Here is a 22,680-nt window from a genome sequence, read left to right as displayed (position 1 = left end):
CCCCTGATGATACTGGCCCCGCCCCTGATGATACTGGCCCCGCCCCTGATGATACTGGCCCCGCCCCTGATGATACTGGGCCGCCCCTGATGATACTGGGCCGCCCTTGATGATACTTGCCCACCCCTGATGATACTGGGCCCGCCCCTGATGATAATGGCCCCGCCCCTGATGATACTGGGCCACCCTTGATGATACTGGGCCCGCCCCTGATGATATTGGGCCGTCACTGATGATACTGGCCCCGCCCCTGATGATACTGGCCCCACCCCTGATGATACTGGCCCCGCCCCTGATGAAACTGGGCCGTCCCTGATGATACTGGGCCCGCCCCTGATGATACTGGCCCCGCCCCTGATGATACTGGGCCCGCCCCTGATGATATTGGGCCATCACTGATGATACTGGCCCGCCCCTGATGATACTGGCCCAGCCCCTGATGATACTGGCCCCGCCCCTGATGATATTGGGCCGTCACTGATGATACTGGCCCGCCCCTGATGATACTGGCCCCGCCCCTGATGATATTGGGCCGCCCCTGATGATACTGGGCCGTCACTGATGATACTGGCCCCGCCCCTGATGATACTGGCCCCGCCCCTGATGATACTGGACCACCCCTGATGATACTGGCCCCGCCCCTGATGATACTGGGCCGCCCCTGATGATACTGGACCACCCCTTATGATACTGGCCCCGCCCCTGATGATACTGGGCCACCCCTGATGATACTGGGCCGTCCCTGATGATACTGGGCCACCCCTGATGATACTGGCCCACCCCTGATGATACTGGCCCCGCCCCTGATGATACTGGCCCAGCCCCTGATGATACTAGCCCCGCCCCTGATGATACTGGGCCACCCCTGATGATACTGGGCTGTCCCTGATGATACTGGGCCACCCCTGATGATACTGGCCCCACCCATGATGATACTGGCCCCGCCCCTGATGATACTGGGCCACCCCTGATGATACTGGGCCGTCCCTGATGATACTGGGCCACCCCTGATGATACTGGCCCCACCCCTGATGATACTGGCCCCGCCCCTGATGATACTGGCCCACCCCTGATGATACTGGCCCCGCCCCTGATGATACTGGGCCACCCCTGATGATACTGGCCCGCCCCTGATGATACTGGCCCCGCCCCTGATGATACTGGCCCCGCCCCTGATGATACTGGACCACCCCTGATGATACTGGGCCACCCCTGATGATACTGGCCCCGCCCTTGATGATACTGGGCCGCCCCTGATGATACTGGGCCGCCCCTGATGATACTGGGCCGCCCCTGATGATACTGGCCCCGCCCCTGATGATACTGGCCCCGCCCCTGATGATACTGGCCCCGCCCCTGATGATACTGGCCCCGCCCCTGATGATACTGGCCCCGCCCTGATGATACTGGGCCATCCCTTGATGATACTGGGCCGCCCCTGATGATACTGGGCCAACCCTGATGATACTGGCCTGTCCCTGATGATACTGGGCCGCCCCTGATGATACTGGCCCCGCCCCTGATGATACTGGCCCCGCCCCTGATGATACTGGCCCCGCCCCTGATGATAATGTGCCACCCCTGATGATACTGGCCCCGCCCCTGATGATACTGGCCCCGCCCCTGATGATACTGGGCCGCCCCTGATGATACTGGCCTGCCCCTGATGATACTGGCCCTGCCCCTGATGATACTGGGCCGTCCCTGATGATACTGGCCCCGCACCTGATGATACTGGGCCACCCCTGATGATACTGGCCCCGCCCCTGATGATATTGGGCCGTCCCTGATGATACTGGGCCGCCCCTGATGATACTGGCCCCACCCCTGATGATACTGGGCCGTCCCTGATGATACTAGCCCCGCCCCTGATGATACTGGCCCCACCCCTGATGATACTGGCCCGCCCCTGATGATACTGGCCCCGCCCCTGATGATATTGGGCCGTCCCTGATGATACTGGCCCCTCCCCTGATGATACTGGCCCCGCCCCTGATGATACTGGCCCCGCCCCTGATGATACTGGGCCTCCCCTGATGATACTGGACCACCCCTGATGATACTGGCCCCGCCCCTGATGATACTGGGCCACCCCTGATGATACTGGGCCGTCCCTGATGATACTGGGCCACCCCTGATGATACTGGCCCCGCCCCTGATGATACTGGGCCACCCCTGATGATACTGGGCCGTCCCTGATGATACTGGCCCCACCCCTGATGATACTGGCCCCGCCCCTGATGATACTGGGCCACCCCTGATGATACTGGGCCGTCCCTGATGATACTGGGCCGTCCCTGATGATACTGGGCCACCCCTGATGATACTGATGATACTGGGCCATCCCTGATGATACTGGGCCATCCCTTGATGATACTGGCCCGCCCCTGATGATACTGGCCCCGCCCCTGATGATACTGGCCCCGCCCCTGGTGATACTGGCCCCGCCCCTGGTGATACTGGCCCCGCCCCTGATGATACTGGCCCCGCCCCTGATGATACTGGCCCCGTCCCTGATGATACTGGCCCCGTCCCTGATGATACTGGCCCCACCCCTGATGATACTGGCCCCGCCCCTGATGATACTGGGCCGCCCCTGATGATACTGGCCCCGCCCCTGATGATATTGGGCCATCCCTGATGATACTGGGCCGCCCCTGATGATATTGGGCTGTCCCTGATGATACTGGGCCGCCCCTGATGATACTGGCCCCGTCCCTGATGATACTGGCCCCGCCCCTGATGATACTGGCCCCGCCCCTGATGATATTGGGCCATCCCTGATGATACTGGGCCGCCCCTGATGATATTGGGCCGTCCCTGATGATACTGGGCCGCCCCTGATGATACTGGTCCCGCCCCTGATGATATTGGGCCGTCCCTGATGATACTGGCCCCGCCCCTGATGATATTGGGCCATCCCTGATGATACTGGGCCGTCCCTGATGATACTGGCCCCGCCCCTGATGATACTGGCCCCGCCCCTGATGATACTGGCCCCGCCCCTGATGATACTGGGCCACCCTTGATGATACTGGGCCGCCCCTGATGATACTGGCCCCGCCCCTGATGATACTGGCCCCGCCCCTGATTATACTGGCCCCGCCCCTGATGATACTGGGCCACTTTTGATGATACTGGGCCACCCTTGATGATACTGGCCCTGCCCCTGATGATACTGGCCCCGCCCCTGATGATACTGGCCCCGCCCCTGATGATACTGGGCCACCCTTGATGATATTGGGCCGCCCCTGATGATACTGGGCCACCCCTGATGATACTGGCACCGCCCCTGATGATACTGGCCCCGCCCCTGATGATACTGGGCCACCCTTGATGATATTGGGCCGCCCCTGATGATACTGGCCCCGCCCCTGATGATACTGGGCCGCCCCTGATGATTCTGGCCCCGCCCCTGATGATACTGGCCCCGCCCCTGATGATACTGGGCCACCCTTGATGATATTGGGCCGCCCCTGATGATACTGGCCCCGCCCCTGATGATACTGGCCCCGCCCCTGATGATACTGGGCCACCCCTGATGATACTGGGCCACCCTTGATGATACTGGCCCGCCCCTGATGATACTGGCCCCGCCCCTGATGATACTGGGCCGCCCCTGATGATACTGGGCCGTCCCTGATGATAATGGCCCCGCCCCTGATGATACTGGGCCGCCCCTGATGATATTGGCCCCGCCCCTGATGATACTGGCCCCGCCCCTGATGATACTGGCCCGCCCTTGATGATACTGGGCCACCCCTGATGATACTGGCCCCGCCCCTGATGATACTGGGCCACCCTTGATGATACTGGCCCCGCCCCTGATGATACTGGCCCCGCCCCTGATGATACTGGCCCCGCCCCTGATGATACTGGGCCGACCCTGATTATACTGGGCCACCCTTGATGATACTGGGCCGACCCTGATGATACTGGCCCCGCCCCTGATGATACTGGCCCCGCCCCTGATGATACTGGCCCCGCCCCTGATGATACTGGCCCCGCCCCTGATGATACTGGGCCACCCTTGATGATACTGGGCCGACCCTGATGATACTGGGCCGCCCCTGATGATACTGGGCCGCCCCTGATGATACTGGGCCACCTTTGATGATACTGGCCCACCCCTGATGATACTGGGCCACCGCTGATGATACTGGCCCGCCCTTGATGATACTGGGCCGCCCTGATGATACTGGGCCACCCTTGATGATACTGGGCCACCCTTGATGATACTGGGCCACCCTTGATGATACTGGCCCCATCCCTGATGATACTGGGCCACCCTTGATGATATTGGGCCGACCCTGATGATACTGGGCCGCCCCTGATGATACTGGGCCACCCTTGATGATACTGGGCCGCCCCTGATGATACTGGGCCGTCCCTGATGATACTGGGCCCGCCCCTGATGATACTGGGCCACCCTTAATGATACTGGGCCGCCCCTGATGATACTGGGCCCGCCCCTGATGATACTGGGCCGCCCCTGATGATACTGGGCCCGCCCCTGATGATACTGGGCCGCCCCTGATGATACTGGCCCCGCCCTTTCCTTCTCTGCCTCCAAAACTGGGACATTTTTAAGATTTTTAACTAATTGTCAGGACAACGGGACATGTCCTGCAAATCTGGGACTGTCCTGGCTAAACCGGGACATCAGGTATATTAGCAGCCTGTAACTAGCTGTAGACTAAAACCAGGTGAATTTTTTATAAGGGAATTGGCAAAACATTGATCATAATTACAAAATATGTAATGCTACTGCTTCTTTAACTTTTTCTGCTGATTAGTACGAGCAGGTGGATGATATTCCACAGTGAACATGGAATACTTCCATTAAAGAAGATAGAAGATGCAACCAAAAGGCATAAGGGGAATACAAACAATATCTTTATTGTCCTCTAAAGACAATGTACTAGCTAAAGATTCAGGCCCATAGTTACTAAGCAAGGTTGCTCCATAAGGCTGGAACCATGGTGACCGCGCACTCGCGTCCGTGCGCGTGCTGACACCCACTTTTTTGCGATCTGTGGCCAGGGTAGACATATGGCCTGTGACAGCCCATTCTGAAAGTGTCTTATAGAGTAGCACCACTTAGTAAATATGGCCCTTATTCCTTTAATAAACACACAATCCCAGCCAGGGCCGCTGAGAGAGGGGGGGGGGGGCAGCCGGTACAAGTGTCCCAGGCCCGGTGGCCAGACAAAGCAATTGCCTTCGGGCCTCGACTCTCCCCACAGCCAGGTCTATTCCTCTCTCTGTGTCCCATGCCGGGCCTCTAACGTCAGCGCGCGACGGGCCTCTCTGACGTCAGCGCGCCTGAAGTAAGCTTGGCCTAGATTCCGGCGCGCAGCGCCATGAGTGGGAGGCCTGGCGCACACTAAAGTCAGAGGGTCCGGCGTGGGACAGAGAGAGGAAGAGGCCTGCAGGTGGGGAGAGCCGGGGCCCGGTGGCATATTACTGTATGTTTTATTTTAATTTGTTTCTATCTATTTCTGTAATAATTGGAAATGTGTTTGTACATTTGCATTTCCACATACAATGGTTTTCCCTCCAAAGTAAATATAAAGCAATTATTTTTTCTTGGAAAATCTCCTAAAGAGTGGTATTAATAGGACAAGAAAAGGAAAAAAAAGAGAAAGATGAATGGAACCATTGGTTGGTTTCTTCAGAGGATGAATAAAGGAGAAATTGTGCAGTAAGTAAAAAAAAAAAGATGTTTTAAAGATTTAAAGTCAGAGGGAAATTGCAATTATTATGATTCTGCAGCACTTTGCATCAATGTATCCAAAACATGGTAAGGCAATTTTGGAAAGTCGTTTAAAAAGGAGGTTAGGGAAGGAGATCATCAATACGCTATTAATATGAGATGTATTAAAATGTATAGCTAGCACACTTTTCCCCCCATCTCTTTCCATCAATTAAATCTGGCAGGTTTGTGGTGGTGTTAACCTTTGCTTTTAGTAGGTCTGTGTTAAATGTAAGAAGCAAGGTTCACAAGTTTTATACACATGCCTGTCAGAGACCCATAAATCTGTGGCACTGCAGGCTTTTTGTGGGAGCCACAATTTTCCCTTTAATACTTTTGTAAACAAGGTCAGGAAGCCCGAGGCTAGGTCTTTGGCGTTTGACCTTGCACCAGAGTAAAGACACTGCATATTTTGGAAATATTTGATTCTTTTATTTATTATATTGTCTACTTTTTTATTTCAGAAGCTGTGTGTTTTGCCTTATTCTAATGTAGTCCCTTTCCCCCGTAACTAAAGGAACCACCACTACTGCTGTTACCTGTTTGGCTATCAGAAGGCCTGATCCTCCGCCACTGGGAGCTTGGGGTTTAGCTTTGTCGCCTTGGTGCAGCGCCTGCACCTGTGAGGGATCCCAGCGTAGTGGGATGAGCCCCTCACAGGAACCAAATAGTAAATACACATTCAGGTATATAATAACAGATTTCACTGAACATATAACATATGACCTGTACCCCACATTATATAACACACACCACCCCAATACACCAAGTGAGTGTCACTCTAAGTACACAGGGTGCGTGGCACCAATATCCCTGCTGTCCATATCCCCCAATGTCAGGTGCCCACCTGAAAGTGTATGGAATAGAGCTATCCCGTGAACCGTTGGTGCACTTAGGTGTGGTACCTGCCTGGGCGCTCCAGCACCCGGGTACTGCCGAATAACAACCAGTGATCCGCTGATCCAGCAATGTCGTCGTCCTTGAAGGCGTCCGTCTCTGCGTGTAGTGAACACTAGTTGGAGGGTCTCACCTTTAAGAGTCTCTATATAGTGCGTGGTCTGGTCCCAGACCACAGGCCGCAATTCCTGCGCGGCGTCTTCACATAATACCCCAACACTGCTACAGCTATGAGGAAATATCCCTATCTAGGGGACTTTTCCTGTAGCAATCAGAACCTCAACGTGAGTGGGGCCTGTCTGGGACCTAAGGGCAATCTGGGCTTAGTCCAGGAGCCACTGGCACCCGGAAACTACCTTCCCCTTCTGAGTCCTGGCTCCAACTGCCACCTTGCGCTCCTTCGGGCCAAACTGCATCTCTCCCCTCACTGTGAATCCTCTAACCCTATTGGTTACCACTGCCCATGTGATCGGGCCGCCCCAGAGCACTGTGGGTAGTGTAGTCCCCTGCGGAGTAATAGAGAAGATGGCGCACCTTCCTCAAATGGCCGAGGCACTCCAGGTTTCTCCTGCGCAAGCTGAGTCCTGCGCATGCGCGAGAACATATATAGCACCCTTGCTAAATTTGGCCCTAGTGAGGAACCATATGAGGGGGGGCTCCCATTACAGAGCTTAAAAGGGGACCTGAGTGGGAATTTCAAGAGGCAAGTCTTCAGATCTGTCCTAAGCAGCAGTAACAAAAGTAAAAAACTTGGAAAAGAGTTGCACTATCTAATAATCTCATGGTATGGGTTTCCTGGAGTACAAGAGTCTTAAAATATTGAAAACCAGTCCTGTTACTCTGCAAGTTGCTTGTCAATAAAGAGTTAACATTTCCAGGTGCTGTTTTCTTCATTTTCTATTCCTTGCCACGAGCCTGCACATTCGTGCAGCACCCTGAGAGAACAAGGTAAACTGCTGAGCACCCAAACACCCACAAGCAGAACTCCTGTTTAAAGAGACTGTAATATTTGGGACTGTATATTTTTTGTGTTGTATCCTATTCCTTAGCTGGTGGGGGGGAGGGGGGGTGGTGAGGGATAGGGGTGTTATTTCTATATATATCTGAAGAGTACAAGGGTTAGCTTGCCAAATTAGGCCCATTTACTGAGACCTGATTTATCACCCAAATATTTTTATGAAATGCTTCTATCACTACTGTATGTCTCCATCAACATGTGATTATAATACAGCATTTTCAGCATGCAGCTAACAATGTATTTACTTTGAAGGACTTAACACAACTAGTTTACTAAGGTTCCTATTTTAGGTCATTACCAAAAAAAATAAACCATTTTTAAGATCTATACCTATCATTATTTAAAACTAGAATACATTAGAAATGACTTAATTCTTACATTAAGGTTTTATGTATCCGTTCTATGGCATTTTCCAGGTCTTCCTTTTGGTCCGGGACAAAGCGGTATTCTGACACATAACCCGTAATGTTCCTGAATGGGTCATAGTCTCCAAGTTCCGCTAGAGAAGAAAAAAAGAATGCAATTACTTTATCAGAACATTAGTGGGCTGTTATGCAGTTTGCTGTAAAATAACTAATGTATGCATTATACAAATGATCATGTTCTGATTGGTGCATTCCGTCACTCCGGCTTTATATATGCTACTAAATTATTGCCTTGTATCGCTCCAGACTGACACATAATAAATACACTAGCATTATTGTATTGTAACTCTTATTATAATTGTTGTGTTGATAAAAACACATCAAATAGTATTATTTATCTTGAAAAAGATAAAAAAAAAAATCTACAATAAATAGAATATAAAAAAAATAAAAGTTGATTTTCTATCTTAACTAAAGTGCTTTTATTTTAAATTGGAAAGTCATTTTTGCTTGTATCCGAGAGGCCTGTAATGCATTGCTCTGAAAGTGAAAAGGGTTACACTCAACCTTGACACTTTTGATTATGGACACTATTTTAGTATGCTGAGAAAACGTCTTCACGGTGCTTCATGAGACCAGTACTATTCAAATAAATCCGCTCCATCGTGAAGAAATACAGATTCACAACACTGTCAATAGACTGCTATATTGTAATTCCAGCATATCAACAGCATAGAAACAAAGAAAAGACAGCGCAAAAAAACCATAGTGTAGTATATTTAAAAACTATTTATAGAATGGGGGTGAGTATTGCACGTACATCAGTATAAAAGGTTAATAGCATGACATGTTAGGGACATGTTACCACTCGGCGGGGACAGCAGGACACGAACACAGGTATCTTGGACGTCCTCTCTCTAGTTGCTGGTATCCAGGAACAATGTGTACAGCTCCGCGTTGGGGAACCTTCCCGCGTGTTAAAGGAGCTCCAGGCGGTGGTTCAGAAGGGATGATCTCCCACTTGCTTCCGGGTTAGTCCACGCTTACGTCTGACGTCATCCGGCGGCGTCTCTCAGCCGGTCGCGTCTTTAGTGCGTCACTCCTTAGCGATATTTGATCGAGTGGTTGAAATAAGTCCCAAACAAGTCCCACATAGAACAAGTGCACAAATGTATAACCGCAATGGGGGTAAATGTAGAAAATGAAGGAACGCGCCCTCTCCTACGCGTTTCGTACTTTCGTACTTCTTCAGGGAATAATGGAGGAAGTTCCAGGGGCGGTTCATATACTCTCAGTTTTACTGTGATTGGCCAAACTGATTGAGTTCAACTCCCCCCACCTGGAGAGGTAAATGCTCATCCCGTGGAGGGGCTCAGTCAGCACAGGCAATCTAACATATAAGAATATAATGGGTTAAAAACACTTACAAAAATACATTTATAATAAATTTTAATAGCATGCCATGGTGCATCAAAAAACTCTAAAAAATAAAGAGACAAGAATTAATCACAGATAATTACATATTAAAAGATATGAAGTGCTACATCCCAATGGTTGAAATACCATAAATTTATATATTACTTTAAACGAGTATATATAATTTTAAAAATAATGATAATGAAATGGTCTAGGAATAGATATTTAGAGGTGGACATTAGTTTAATTTGTTCAGAGAGAAGAGTTTGTTAAAAATTGAATACATAATAAATTAGTATTAAAATGAAATCACTGGTACTGTTCGAATAGTCATTTAAAAAAGAGACCATACGTCAATCTCCTCATTAAGACCTAGTGGAGACAGAGTCTGGAGTTTGTAAATCCACAGACTTTCTTGTTTGGATAATTTTTTATCCCTGTCTCCACCACGTCTTCCTGATTGGACAGTCTGGATACCTATATATGTCAGGAACGAAGGGTCACAGTTATGTTTGATTTTGGAATGTCTAGACACGCTATGTTGTTCAAATCCTATTTTAATGTTTCGAGCGTGTTCTAGAATCCTGACCCTTAGAAATCTTTTTGTTCGCCCAACATATTGATATCCGCAAGGACATTGCAATAAATAGACCACATAAGTAGATTTACAGGATATGCAATCTTTTACAGTAAACTTTTCTTTTGTTGTATTGGATGTAAAGTTTTACGATTAGTATTTAACATTTTGCAGGCTTTGCACTTCCCACAGCAATTAGTGCCGTTAGGTTTACACGGCATCCATGATGGCTCCAAAGATGTATTTATTGGGGAACCAATATCACTTGGTGCCAGGAAGTGCTTTAGGGTCTTAGCCCGACGATAAATGAAACTAGGATTTTTGTGGAGAGAGGGGCCCAGAATCGGATCATTACAAAGAATATTCCAATTCTTTTTAATTCTTTTTTGCACACTAGTGCTAACCGAGCTAAACTCTGTAATGAATGGAACTTTTAGTTTGTCATCTACCTCTTCATTCGCTATTCTTTTTTTCTGAATCAGTAGAGAGTCCCTCTCCATTCTTTCTAATTTTTCTAACGAACTGAGCAAAAGGGCCTTATCATACCCACGTTCTATGAATCTCTCCAAAAGGGAGACCGATTGAACTTCAAAGTCAGCTTGAAGACTGCAATTGCATTTGATACGCATAAACTGACTCTGGGGTATGTTATCAATCCAAGATCTTTTATGATTGCTAGAAGACAGAAGGAAGCTGTTAGTATCCACTTTTTTGAAATATGTTTTGGTGTTAATCTTTTCACCAACTCTTCATACTAGACTTAGGTCTAAAAAGTCTATCTGACCGACATTTGATTCGGATGTAAATTTCAAATTGTAGTCATTTGTATTCAGATAGACCTTAAAGAGCTCTAGAGTGTCCTCATCACCCTCCCAGACACACAAGACGTCATCGATATATCTTTGCCATACAATAACCCTATTAGCAAATGGGTTATTGTGCCATATAAAGTTATCTTCCCATATCCCCATGTATATGTTCGCATAACTGGGAGCAAATCGCGTCCCCATGGCTGTGCCACATAACTGTAAATAGAACTGATTTAAAAATAGAAAGTAGTTATGCGACAAAATAAAAGTAATGGCATCGATAATAAAATCACAATTTAAAGGGTGAAGATCTATATCTTTTGTCAATGTCTCCTTTATTGCCCCAATCCCTTTATCATTGGGAATACATGTATAAAGGGATTGAACGTCGAAAGTTGCCCATCTATATCCTTCCTGCCATTGAATTGTCTTAACTAAATTCAAAACGGCAGTGGTATCTTTAATGTATGATGGCAATATTTTCACATATTTTTGCAGAAAAAAATCCACATACTGTGACAAGTTCGACGTTAATGATCCAATTCCGGAGATTATAGGTCAACCCGGTGGATCGATAGAGGTCTTGTGTATCTTGGGAAGGTGATAATACACCGGTATAGTAGGGAATAAAACATTCAAAAATTGATATTCGGATTTGGATAATACTGTGGATGCAACAGCCTCATCAAGAAGGCCCTGTAGCTCAGAGACAAAGTTTTTCGTCGGATCCTGACTGAGTTTGCTATAGTTAACTGGATCGTTCAGAATGCGCATGGCCTCCTTTTCATAGCTCTCACGGTTTTGGATAACAACTCCTCCACCTTTATCCGCCTGCCTTATAATTAGATCTTTCCTGTCTTGAAGTTCTTTTAACGCTAGATGTTCTTGATAGCTAAGGTTATGTGGTATATCAGACGATTTAAAATTCTTAACCAGTGATGTGAATTCATTATTCACTATATTAAAAAACGAATCAATAAAACTCCCTTTGCTTTGGGCCGGATAAAACCTTGATGGTGGTTTGAAATCACTATGTTGGCATAAAGTCAAGTTTATGTCGAAAAACTTTGTCTCTGAGCTACAGGGCCTTCTTGATGAGGCTGTTGCATCCACAGTATTATCCAAATCCGAATATCAATTTTTGAATGTTTTATTCCCTACTATACCGGTGTATTATCACCTTCCCAAGATACACAAGACCTCTATCGATCCACCGGGTAGACCTATAATCTCCGGAATTGGATCATTAACGTCGAACTTGTCACAGTAAGTGGATTTTTTTCTGCAAAAATATGTGAAAATATTGCCATCATACATTAAAGATACCACTGCCGTTTTGAATTTAGTTAAGACAATTCAATGGCAGGAAGGATATAGATGGGCAACTTTCGACGTTCAATCCCTTTATACATGTATTCCCAATGATAAAGGGATTGGGGCAATAAAGGAGACATTGACAAAAGATATAGATCTTCACCCTTTAAATTGTGATTTTATTATCGATGCCATTACTTTTATTTTGTCGCATAACTACTTTCTATTTAAATCAGTTCTATTTACAGTTATGTGGCACAGCCATGGGGACGTGATTTGCTCCCAGTTATGCGAACATATACATGGGGATATGGGAAGATAACTTTATATGGCACAATAACCCATTTGCTAATATGGTTATTGTTTGGCAAAGATATATCGATGACGTCTTGTGTGTCTGGGAGGGTGATGAGGACACTCTAGAGCTCTTTAAGGTCTATCTGAATACAAATGACTACAATTTGAAATTTACATCCGAATCAAATGTCGGTCAGATAGACTTTTTAGACCTAAGTCTAGTATGAAGAGTTGGTGAAAAGATTAACACCAAAACATATTTCAAAAAAGTGGATACTAACAGCTTCCTTCTGTCTTCTAGCAATCATAAAAGATCTTGGATTGATAACATACCCCAGAGTCAGTTTATGCGTATCAAATGCAATTGCAGTCTTCAAGCTGACTTTGAAGTTCAATCGGTCTCCCTTTTGGAGAGATTCATAGAACGTGGGTATGATAAGGCCCTTTTGCTCAGTTCGTTAGAAAAATTAGAAAGAATGGAGAGGGACTCTCTACTGATTCAGAAAAAAAGAATAGCGAATGAAGAGGTAGATGACAAACTAAAAGTTCCATTCATTACAGAGTTTAGCTCGGTTAGCACTAGTGTGCAAAAAAGAATTAAAAAGAATTGGAATATTCTTTGTAATGATCCGATTCTGGGCCCCTCTCTCCACAAAAATCCTAGTTTCATTTATCGTCGGGCTAAGACCCTAAAGCACTTCCTGGCACCAAGTGATATTGGTTCCCCAATAAGTACATCTTTGGAGCCATCATGGATGCCGTGTAAACCTAACGGCACTAATTGCTGTGGGAAGTGCAAAGCCTGCAAAATGTTAAATACTAATCGTAAAACTTTACATCCAATACAACAAAAGAAAAGTTTACTGTAAAAGATTGCATATCCTGTAAATCTACTTATGTGGTCTATTTATTGCAATGTCCTTGCGGATATCAATATGTTGGGCGAACAAAAAGATTTCTAAGGGTCAGGATTCTAGAACACGCTCGAAACATTAAAATAGGATTTGAACAACATAGCGTGTCTAGACATTTCAAAATCAAACATAACTGTGACCCTTCGTTCCTGACATATATAGGTATCCAGACTGTCCAATCAGGAAGACGTGGTGGAGACAGGGATAAAAAATTATCCAAACAAGAAAATCTGTGGATTTACAAACTCCAGACTCTGTCTCCACTAGGTCTTAATGAGGAGATTGACGTATGGTCTCTTTTTTAAATGACTATTCGAACAGTACCAGTGATTTCATTTTAATACTAATTTATTATGTATTCAATTTTTAACAAACTCTTCTCTCTGAACAAATTAAACTAATGTCCACCTCTAAATATCTATTCCTAGACCATTTCATTATCATTATTTTTAAAATTATATATACTCGTTTAAAGTAATATATAAATTTATGGTATTTCAACCATTGGGATGTAGCACTTCATATCTTTTAATATGTAATTATCTGTGATTAATTCTTGTCTCTTTATTTTTTAGAGTTTTTTGATGCACCATGGCATGCTATTAAAATTTATTATAAATGTATTTTTGTAAGTGTTTTTAACCCATTATATTCTTATATGTTAGATTGCCTGTGCTGACTGAGCCCCTCCACGGGATGAGCATTTACCTCTCCAGGTGGGGGGAGTTGAACTCAATCAGTTTGGCCAATCACAGTAAAACTGAGAGTATATGAACCGCCCCTGGAACTTCCTCCATTATTCCCTGAAGAAGTACGAAAGTACGAAACGCGTAGGAGAGGGCGCGTTCCTTCATTTTCTACATTTACCCCCATTGCGGTTATACATTTGTGCACTTGTTCTATGTGGGACTTGTTTGGGACTTATTTCAACCACTCGATCAAATATCGCTAAGGAGTGACGCACTAAAGACGCGACCGGCTGAGAGACGCCGCCGGATGACGTCAGACGTAAGCGTGGACTAACCCGGAAGCAACTGGGAGATCATCCCTTCTGAACCACCGCCTGGAGCTCCTTTAACACGCGGGAAGGTTACCCAACGCGGAGCTGTACACATTGTTCCTGGATACCAGCAGCTAGAGGGAGGACGTCCAAGATACCTGTGTTCGTGTCCTGCTGTCCCCGCCGAGTGGTAACATGTCCCTAACATGTCATGCTATTAACCTTTTATACTGATGTACGTGCAATACTCACCCCCATTCTATAAATAGTTTTTAAATATACTACACTATGGTTTTTTTGCGCTGTCTTTTCTTTGTTTCTATGTAGCCTGGTGTTTGAGCCATCCTAACTGACCAGCAGCACAAAACCTCACCTTTATCAGGTTGTATTTTATAACCTTTATCTAAGTCACTATCACCCATCACGGATCACTTATGAGCGCAAGTTTTTTGTTTCACTTTATATCAACAGCATGCTTTGTCATGTTAAAAAAAGGGAAACTACAAAGGGCCCCGCCGACAGGTCTCCCGGGATCCAGGACAGAAGTCTTTACCTGAGCCCCGGGAAACCTATTTATTGAGTGGGGTATGGAGGCGTTACTTGTTGAACTGGGGTAGGTGGTGTCACGGGAGACCAGGCAATTTACACCTTTTTACCAGGATCATGCATTGAGCAAATCGAGTTAATGAAATAAATTGTAACTTTATTCACGGGAATAGGCAAACACACAATGTTACACAAAATACAGCAAAAAGACACACTTACTTGGGAATTGGGGTAACAACTAGTGTTGGACCAGGTCCTACATTTTTTTTAAACCGGGTAACGGGTACCCGGAGGATTTGGCGCCTTGTACCCGGTTGGGTACCCGGCTACCCGTTTTTTCACTTACCTGAGGTGGAGGAAACTTACCTGGGGTGTAGGAAGCCCGCGGCGACACCTGAACAGGTAAGCAGAGGTGCGGGGGCGGTGGGGCAGCATCAGCATCAGTGTGGAGCCCGCGCAGGAGCTGCAGGACTCCATACTGCACTGTGAGATGTGACCGGAGCAGGAGAAGAAGCTTTCCTATTGGACAGCCGGCTGTCCAATAGGAAATCTTCTTCTCCTGCTCCGGTCACATGGTCCCAGCTCACAGTGCAGTATGGAGTCCTGCAGCTCCCGCGCGGGCTCCACATGACTGTGATGCTGCCCCACCGCCCCCACACCTCTGCTTACCTGTTCAGATGTCCGCGCAGGCTTCCAGCAGGTAAGTAACAGATACTTTTCAACTACCCTGACATTACCCGGATACCCGGCGCCGGGTCCACTTTCCAGCTGCCGGGTCCGGGTAATTTCCGGGTAGCTGAAAAGCCACCGGGTAACGGGTAGTACCCGGTACATCACTAATAACAACCTAGACTCTCCTAGCTGCAGGGAATCCTATCCCTGATAACAGTTGCAAAACAGGACTGAAAATATTCCAGGCAGCTTTTCACTGAAGCAGCCCTTTTCTTGCTGGAGACTTACAACTGGGAAGCTCTGGAGAACACTTTGGAGAACCTTGGAGAACTATCTCATGGCTGCAAGGGGTTATAATACCTCTAACTTTCATTACAGATTACTGCCCCCTCTATCAGGAGCATGAGAAAAATCTCCGCAGCTAATCAGAGACAAGCTGGTAGGACGCACGTGGTTACCTGGAAATCTGAATGAACCAAGGGGCACATGCAATTTGGCACTTCTGGCTCTTGATTCCCTCAATGCCACCCACGGTGACAGGCCCCGGCCAGTCTGGTGGGTCAATAGAATTTCAAAGAGCATCCATTGAGCTAGGGACGTGGGTACTTGACTTCTTCCCTCCTGTCCACATCGTTTTGACACCTCAGACTTCCTCTCTGGCTTTTGAACCCCACTGTATGAGTAGACACAATGCCCCTGTCTGAGAGCCCCAGCTCATTGTACTGTGCACAAGCATATGTTTTAAAACACACTGTTCCCTAAAATATATACTTTAAAAATATCTAAAGTCTTTTGCTTATGGGAAATAGAATAAGAAGCTGCACGTTATTTTTTACTAGCCATATTCCCCACACTCTATACAATACTTAGGACTGGACTTTTAAAAGTCCCCTCACAATCTTGTAGCTGATTGGAGTACCCCTAGAACCCCTATACCGGTTCTGGGTGACCTGGGCATTTACTGGGTATTAACCTAGGGACCCCTTGACTGTTTAAGGGATACCTCACATCCCTATGCCTCGTTTACCTTTATGGGTTGTGCTGAAGAAGGGAACGTAGTGGTGAGTCACGCCCTATACAGCTTCTGGGTGACCTGGGTATTAAATGTGTATCCCCCTTAAACTAGGGACCTCATGACTGTGTCAGGGACACCTCACATCCTTATGCCCCCTTTACCTTTCTGGTCTGTGCTGAAGCAGGGAACTTGGCTGTGAGTCAAGTAACTGTTTTCAAGGGAGGATTTTGACCAGAGGTCTGTGCCTATATGTCCCCGGGAATCTGACTTGATTGCTGGATACATTTTTGGGGTGGCCAGCAACTCTGGGCCCCGTTTACCTGGTCACAATGTGACAACACTTTTACCGCAACCCCCCCCTTGAAACTCATAGCCTGTTAATCTCCTCTGGTTAGCACTCCTGGAAAGGTAAAACACACATACATTCTTTATTGGTGCACAATCACATACATTTCATGTACAACCAATGAGTCCAAGAGCTGACACTCTAAACCCACAAATATGGTTCAGAGGTAACCAGCCAGGCATAATACCTTTATTGATGGCCTGGTTACCCCTTCATCATCACAGGGGGTGAACTGGTTGAATGGCGTTTGGTGAGCGGAGGGTGTCGGTGGCAGAGCCCATCAGGGCCCATATACCCCAGGAGGGGGAGCGAGTGACAGTGAGCCCTGAAGAGGAAGGGGATTGGCTGACCAACTCGACCAACCTGGCTCTTCCTCCATCGGTGGCCCTTGTCTCAGACAAGAGAATCAACGTACATATTACACTACACAATTTACCATACAGAGTGCTGAGACATACAAAAAAATAATACAAAATTAGATAAAATAAAGAAATTCAAAAGTTCGTGAGTTCAAAGGGCTACACAATTTACACACTATACTGCTCAAAAAAATGAAAAAAGTTCTATATTATATTTCTAAGAGTATATTTTCATTTGAAATTAGCAACTTTTAGATGAATGTTTGTTTGGGAGATACAGAAATTATTCCAGGTTTCTAGTTGGTTTAAGGACAGCGTTTCACAAAATATGTTTAAAGCCTCAATATTATTATTACACGACATCTTGTTAAACAGGGAGGAAAATACAGATAACATGATTTATATATATATATATATATATATATATATATATATATATATATATATATATATATATATATATATATATATATATATATATATATATATATATACTGTATGTTCTTCTTTTAGATCTTTTCAAAATTTCACGGCAGCATTTCCGCTATATAAATTTCGTTATGCAAACCTGACTTTATTTGTGTTCTGATAAAGAAAAAAAAGAATTCTAACCTACGTGCCAATATTTAAATTCCACACATTCATGTTCCCTCATCCATCTAAGATCTCAATAATGTGGAGAGAAAGGTTTTTACTGCACTTTATAGCCTTTAAATAGCAACGTAAGCACTGTGCAAACTGGTAATAAGCCATGTCCTATATGCTGTGAGCAAAATTTTTATGCCGAGCCCCCCTTTACATCCATGAAATTTCTTGTCCCCCTCGCCCCGCCTGATGTAATCAAAATAACATGGGAAAAAAACCTTTATTAAACGGTATATTGTTTCATTAACTTGTATTGCTCAATGTATGATCCAGATAAAAAGGTGTAAATTGCCTGGTCTCCTGTGACAGGCTATATATATATAGAATCTATATGGTATATAGGCTGCGTTAACAGAAAAACGCGCGCCGCGCCTAGACAAATTCTATGCATACTCTGTGAACGCTTATACCAACTGTGACTGTCGTGCCGCTTGCTACTGCAATGCGGGCGACTGTTGAAGCGTTTTTCAAAACGTATTTTCTGGTTGTGACTGCCGCGTCACGTGATGCAGCCGTCCAATCAAAAAACAGATTTCAGCCTGCAGCTGCGCGCGCAGTAGCATGTGCTTGTGTACATGTCGCACTGCGACGTCGCTAATGTGACGTCACAGATGTGCGCGCGCCCTGCAGTTTGGCTGTATAATCGTTGTTGTGTTTTTACTACTTTTGTACATTCATATAGTGTCAGCCGCCCCTTTCACTTGTCAGCTGTGCTCGGATCGCAGGGAATCAGGTTACCAGCGGAGGAGAGCAGGACGAGAGCAGGGCAGACACCGGAATGAGGGGCGGTGATGTCTCAGCGCTGGGGCGTGCTCCTCCCCTGCAGTCGTTTGCATGTTGGCCTCTTCGGAACTATCTCTCTTGCAGCCGCTGTACCTCCGCAGCCCCCACGTGTGAGCGCGCACACACACCATCTCGTTCAGCCGCAACACAGCTTCTTTGTCCGCCCACCCGCCCGCACACAGCTTCTTGGGCCGCCCGCGCACAGCCGCCAGCCATCCCGGCCACCCGGCCACAGCCGCCAGCCCTCCCGGCCACCCGTGCACAGCCACCCGGCCACCCGCGCACAGCCGCCAGCCCACCCGGCAACCCATGTACAGCCATCAGCCCTCCCGGCCACCCGTGCACAGCCACCAGCCTGCCCCGCCACCCGGGCACAGCCGCCAGCCTTCCTGGCCACCCGCACACAGCCGTCAGCCCTCCCGGTCACCCGCACACAGCCGTCAGCCCTCCCGGTCACCCGCGCACAGCCGCCAGCCCTCCCGGCCAACCGCACACAGCCGTCAGCCCGCCCGGCCACCCACCTGCGCACAGCATGTTTCGCTGGCCGCCTGCGCCCCCCCTAGACAATCTTGCGCCCCCGAATTTGCGCACCGCTGCTGAAGGGTACGTTTAACCCCTATGCTATCAGAAAGGCCTGCAATGCATACGGGTTAAGCAGAATTCAATTCCCAATCATTCTAAGAGCACAAATTAGGTATAATAAGAAGCACAAAAAAAGAATATTAGAGTATAGGATTGTGTAGGACAGAATTAAAGGTTACCATAGAACTACAATCTAAGAGGAAAATATATATACGGTAAGATCAAGATACTGTATATGCATTTTGTCACATGGCAAAATATTTTCTTTTGCCTGTGCCCATATAAACTGCAGAAAGTGTTTTGATAAACTTGCTTTCACCTGTCAGACACAGTTGTTTCGCCTACCAGATTTGATACCGTTTATTGAAGCCCGAGCGGCGTTAACTGCTATTGACTTGAATATATTATTGAATAAACCATTTATTTATAACGCATCAATCTATTCCGTTGCGCAGTACAGTAGGGTTGGAGGCCGAAAACAGTAAAATAATAAAGTATCAACATACATTGGTACAAAGTATGTAAGGAGGGCCCTGCCCCAAGGAGCTTACAATCTATAGGGAAGGGTGTCACGATGGAACCAAGCTTCTTAAGACTTTTAATTACCAGGATCATTGATTGAGCAAGCAGGGAGATAAAAATAAATTGTGTTTATTCACCTAACGAGCACACACAACTATGTTACACAAAAATACAGTAAAAAGACACACTTACTTTGGAAACTTGGATAACAAAACTAATCTTTCCTAATTGCAAACACACAGCAAAATATTCCAGGCTACGTCTCATTCCTGTAGCCTCTTGCTGTTGAATTCGGGTCACTTATCCTCTGAGAAATGTAGACGATTTACCCAGAGCTGGAACTTCTCAAATGGGACTGAATCTCAGGTGAATCACACAAGATTGAACTGATGAACTCTTTGATGGAACTCTTAGGACTGATGAATCTGACCTGTGTCAGGGCTTTTCAAACCTCTGGTGTCCAGGTCCCAGAAAACCTGCAGCCCAATCAAAAAACCTTAGCAACCTCCTAGCGACCAATCTAAAACACTCATACAGGGTTTCCCACCCCTTAGCCTTTTCCCTGGGCAGGTGAAATCTCCCCCTCTGCCCCCTCCCCACCCCCCATGGTGTGAGACTTCACAGCGGCTGGCTGTTTAGCAAAGGGTGTTAGGTTTCCCTGTGTCAGGCCAGGATATGGGTGCTCTATAATAATGGCAGGGCCCATATGGCCTCACACATAGGCATCTCTGAGTCCTTTCAAGTATGGCCCCTGGACAGACACACCGGAACCAAGCCTGGTAACCATCTGTGCCTTCCAGAATCCATGACTTAGAAAGCCCTCAGCTCATATACAGGTCAGCAATATCTATACATATTAAACTATTCCCGTTTAATAAAACATGTGGTGTCCGGTCTGCTGCATGCAAAAAGTTATGAGTTCCTATTCTGGTGTCATGCATGGATTGAGTGTATATCCCCTACAAATCACTAGCCTCATTCCTGGCACACATAAGAAAAATACTTTTAAAACACTGCAAATCTGCTCAGCTTCATAACCTTAGCGTGAGCACATTCCTGAACCCCTACTCTCGGCTCAGGATACCTGGGCATGTACAGTATGTGGGTACTGGGGAGCCCCTTGCTATACTAAGGACTCCATGTATACCTGCAGATATCTTTTAACCCCTTCATACCCATTTACCTTGTCTGGAAGATGCTGCAGCAGGGACTCTGGCGGTGAGTCGTAAGAGCGTTTTCAGGGTACAGGGTTGGCGGAGTAATGTGCTTAGTTTAGTTATACAACTTTTGGGGTATCCCATAACCCGGAACCCCGCTACATAGACACATTCTGCAAAGACTTTCTCCGCCAAACCCACCCTGAAACTTACAGCCTAGAAATCTCCCGATCCCTGCATCCCCGGAAAGGAAATAAAATCACATAATTCTTTAATGTCGCAAAATCAGTATACAGTTGCAGTAATACATTTTTGACATCTGGGTCCCAGAGCTGACACCCTAAGACCCTAACACACGGGCCAGGGTTAACCAAGTGGGCCTGAACTTTATTATAAGCCGGGTTAACCCCTTCCCCGCCACAAAAGGATACTGGAAACATAAGGTACAGGGGGGTGAAATATTTTACCCAAGACCAATCACAGAGCAGCGGTCAGCTAACACGTTTTGACTGTCCTCCCAATGTTTTTGTGCGACTCGGGAGTTATGTCCAATAGAGTTTGTGGAAGAGTGAATTCAGCTGCACAGCCTATTTTCTACCAGTTTCAAGCAGAGGAATAAACTTAAATTGGTGTTAACCAACAAGTAAAAAGAGAAATCAGAGAAACAAAAATATCTCAAAAACCAGGTTATAGTGCACTGTAAAATAAAATAAAGTGCACTAAAACGGGGAGGTGAATGTAAAATAATCCATGTTGGGGGATACCAAGCAGGGCACTCCACCAGACGCCCACTGGGAGGCAAATTCTGACACCGTCCCAGTGGACTCGGCTTGGGTGTTCTCTTTCCGGATGCGGGAGTGCACAAGTGTCTGGAACGTCTCCACGCTGTTCATTAGGACCTCTCCTTCCAAACACTGCTTCCTGGTCTTATATATGGCCAGCTTGGCCAATGCCAGGAGCAGGTTGGCAAGGATGATCTTAGGACCCTTTGCCCAGGACACTTGGCACCCAAAAATAAAGAGGTGTGGGGGAAAGTGTAGCACAAACCACCCCTCCCCCCCGTACAACAAACATGCAGGGGGAGAAGCTAATGAACTCCATGTCTTTTGAAATTGCATCTCTTTTCATTATGATGGTAACCCTGTCCAAGCTGGCTTCGTGGACGGGAGCAGGGGTGGCATATTGGGGAGACTCTCTTAGGGCACCGCCTTTGGTGCGACTCTGGTGTTTATGAATAATGAGCACGCTGCGATGTATATTGCTGGTTATTATCTTTGTACACTGATAATGAACACCCTGAGCTATATAATTATGAAGAGTATCTCTAGACACGAATAATGAGCACGCTGCGATGTATATTGGTGAAGAGTATGTATCAAATTGTGTGCCGTTGCACATCATTCTTTCTCCCGTTTTCTCTGGATCCTAAACCTTTTTGTCTGACACACTCTCTGGCTAACACTTTGTGGCAGACATACAGTAAGACATTTGTTAAAGCTTCTTATATGTTGACACAACTGTTTCTTTATGTTAATACATAAACTCCTTGGCGTATATCCTACCATGCACCTGTTCTCTTCCAGTGCTTAAACCGAATAGACAACAGAGGCTAATAGAGGAAATACTCATGTAGTACAGTACAGGCATACCCCGCATTAACGTACGCAATGGGACCGGAGCATGTACACTGG

At 46.7% G+C, this 22,680-nt stretch overlaps 1 protein-coding gene across 3 annotated transcripts in view; it reads right to left on the bottom strand.

Annotated features, from left to right (window-relative positions):
- The window catches only part of EPB41L4A (erythrocyte membrane protein band 4.1 like 4A), a 403,094-nt gene that overhangs the window by 206,663 nt on the left and 173,751 nt on the right, over positions 1-22,680 (bottom strand). For all 3 annotated transcript variants that reach the window (XM_075601703.1, XM_075601694.1, XM_075601711.1), the window contains one exon: positions 8,049-8,169. In XM_075601703.1, the coding sequence (XP_075457818.1) occupies positions 8,049-8,169 (121 nt within the window). The remainder of the gene's footprint in view (positions 1-8,048; positions 8,170-22,680) is intronic.

Source organism: Ascaphus truei, chromosome 1 (genome assembly GCF_040206685.1).
Source record: "Ascaphus truei isolate aAscTru1 chromosome 1, aAscTru1.hap1, whole genome shotgun sequence".
In the NCBI taxonomy this organism is placed as follows: Eukaryota; Metazoa; Chordata; class Amphibia; order Anura; family Ascaphidae; genus Ascaphus; species Ascaphus truei.
The sequence above is the reverse complement of the archived record's forward strand: the minus strand, read 5'-3'. Positions and strand labels throughout refer to the sequence as shown.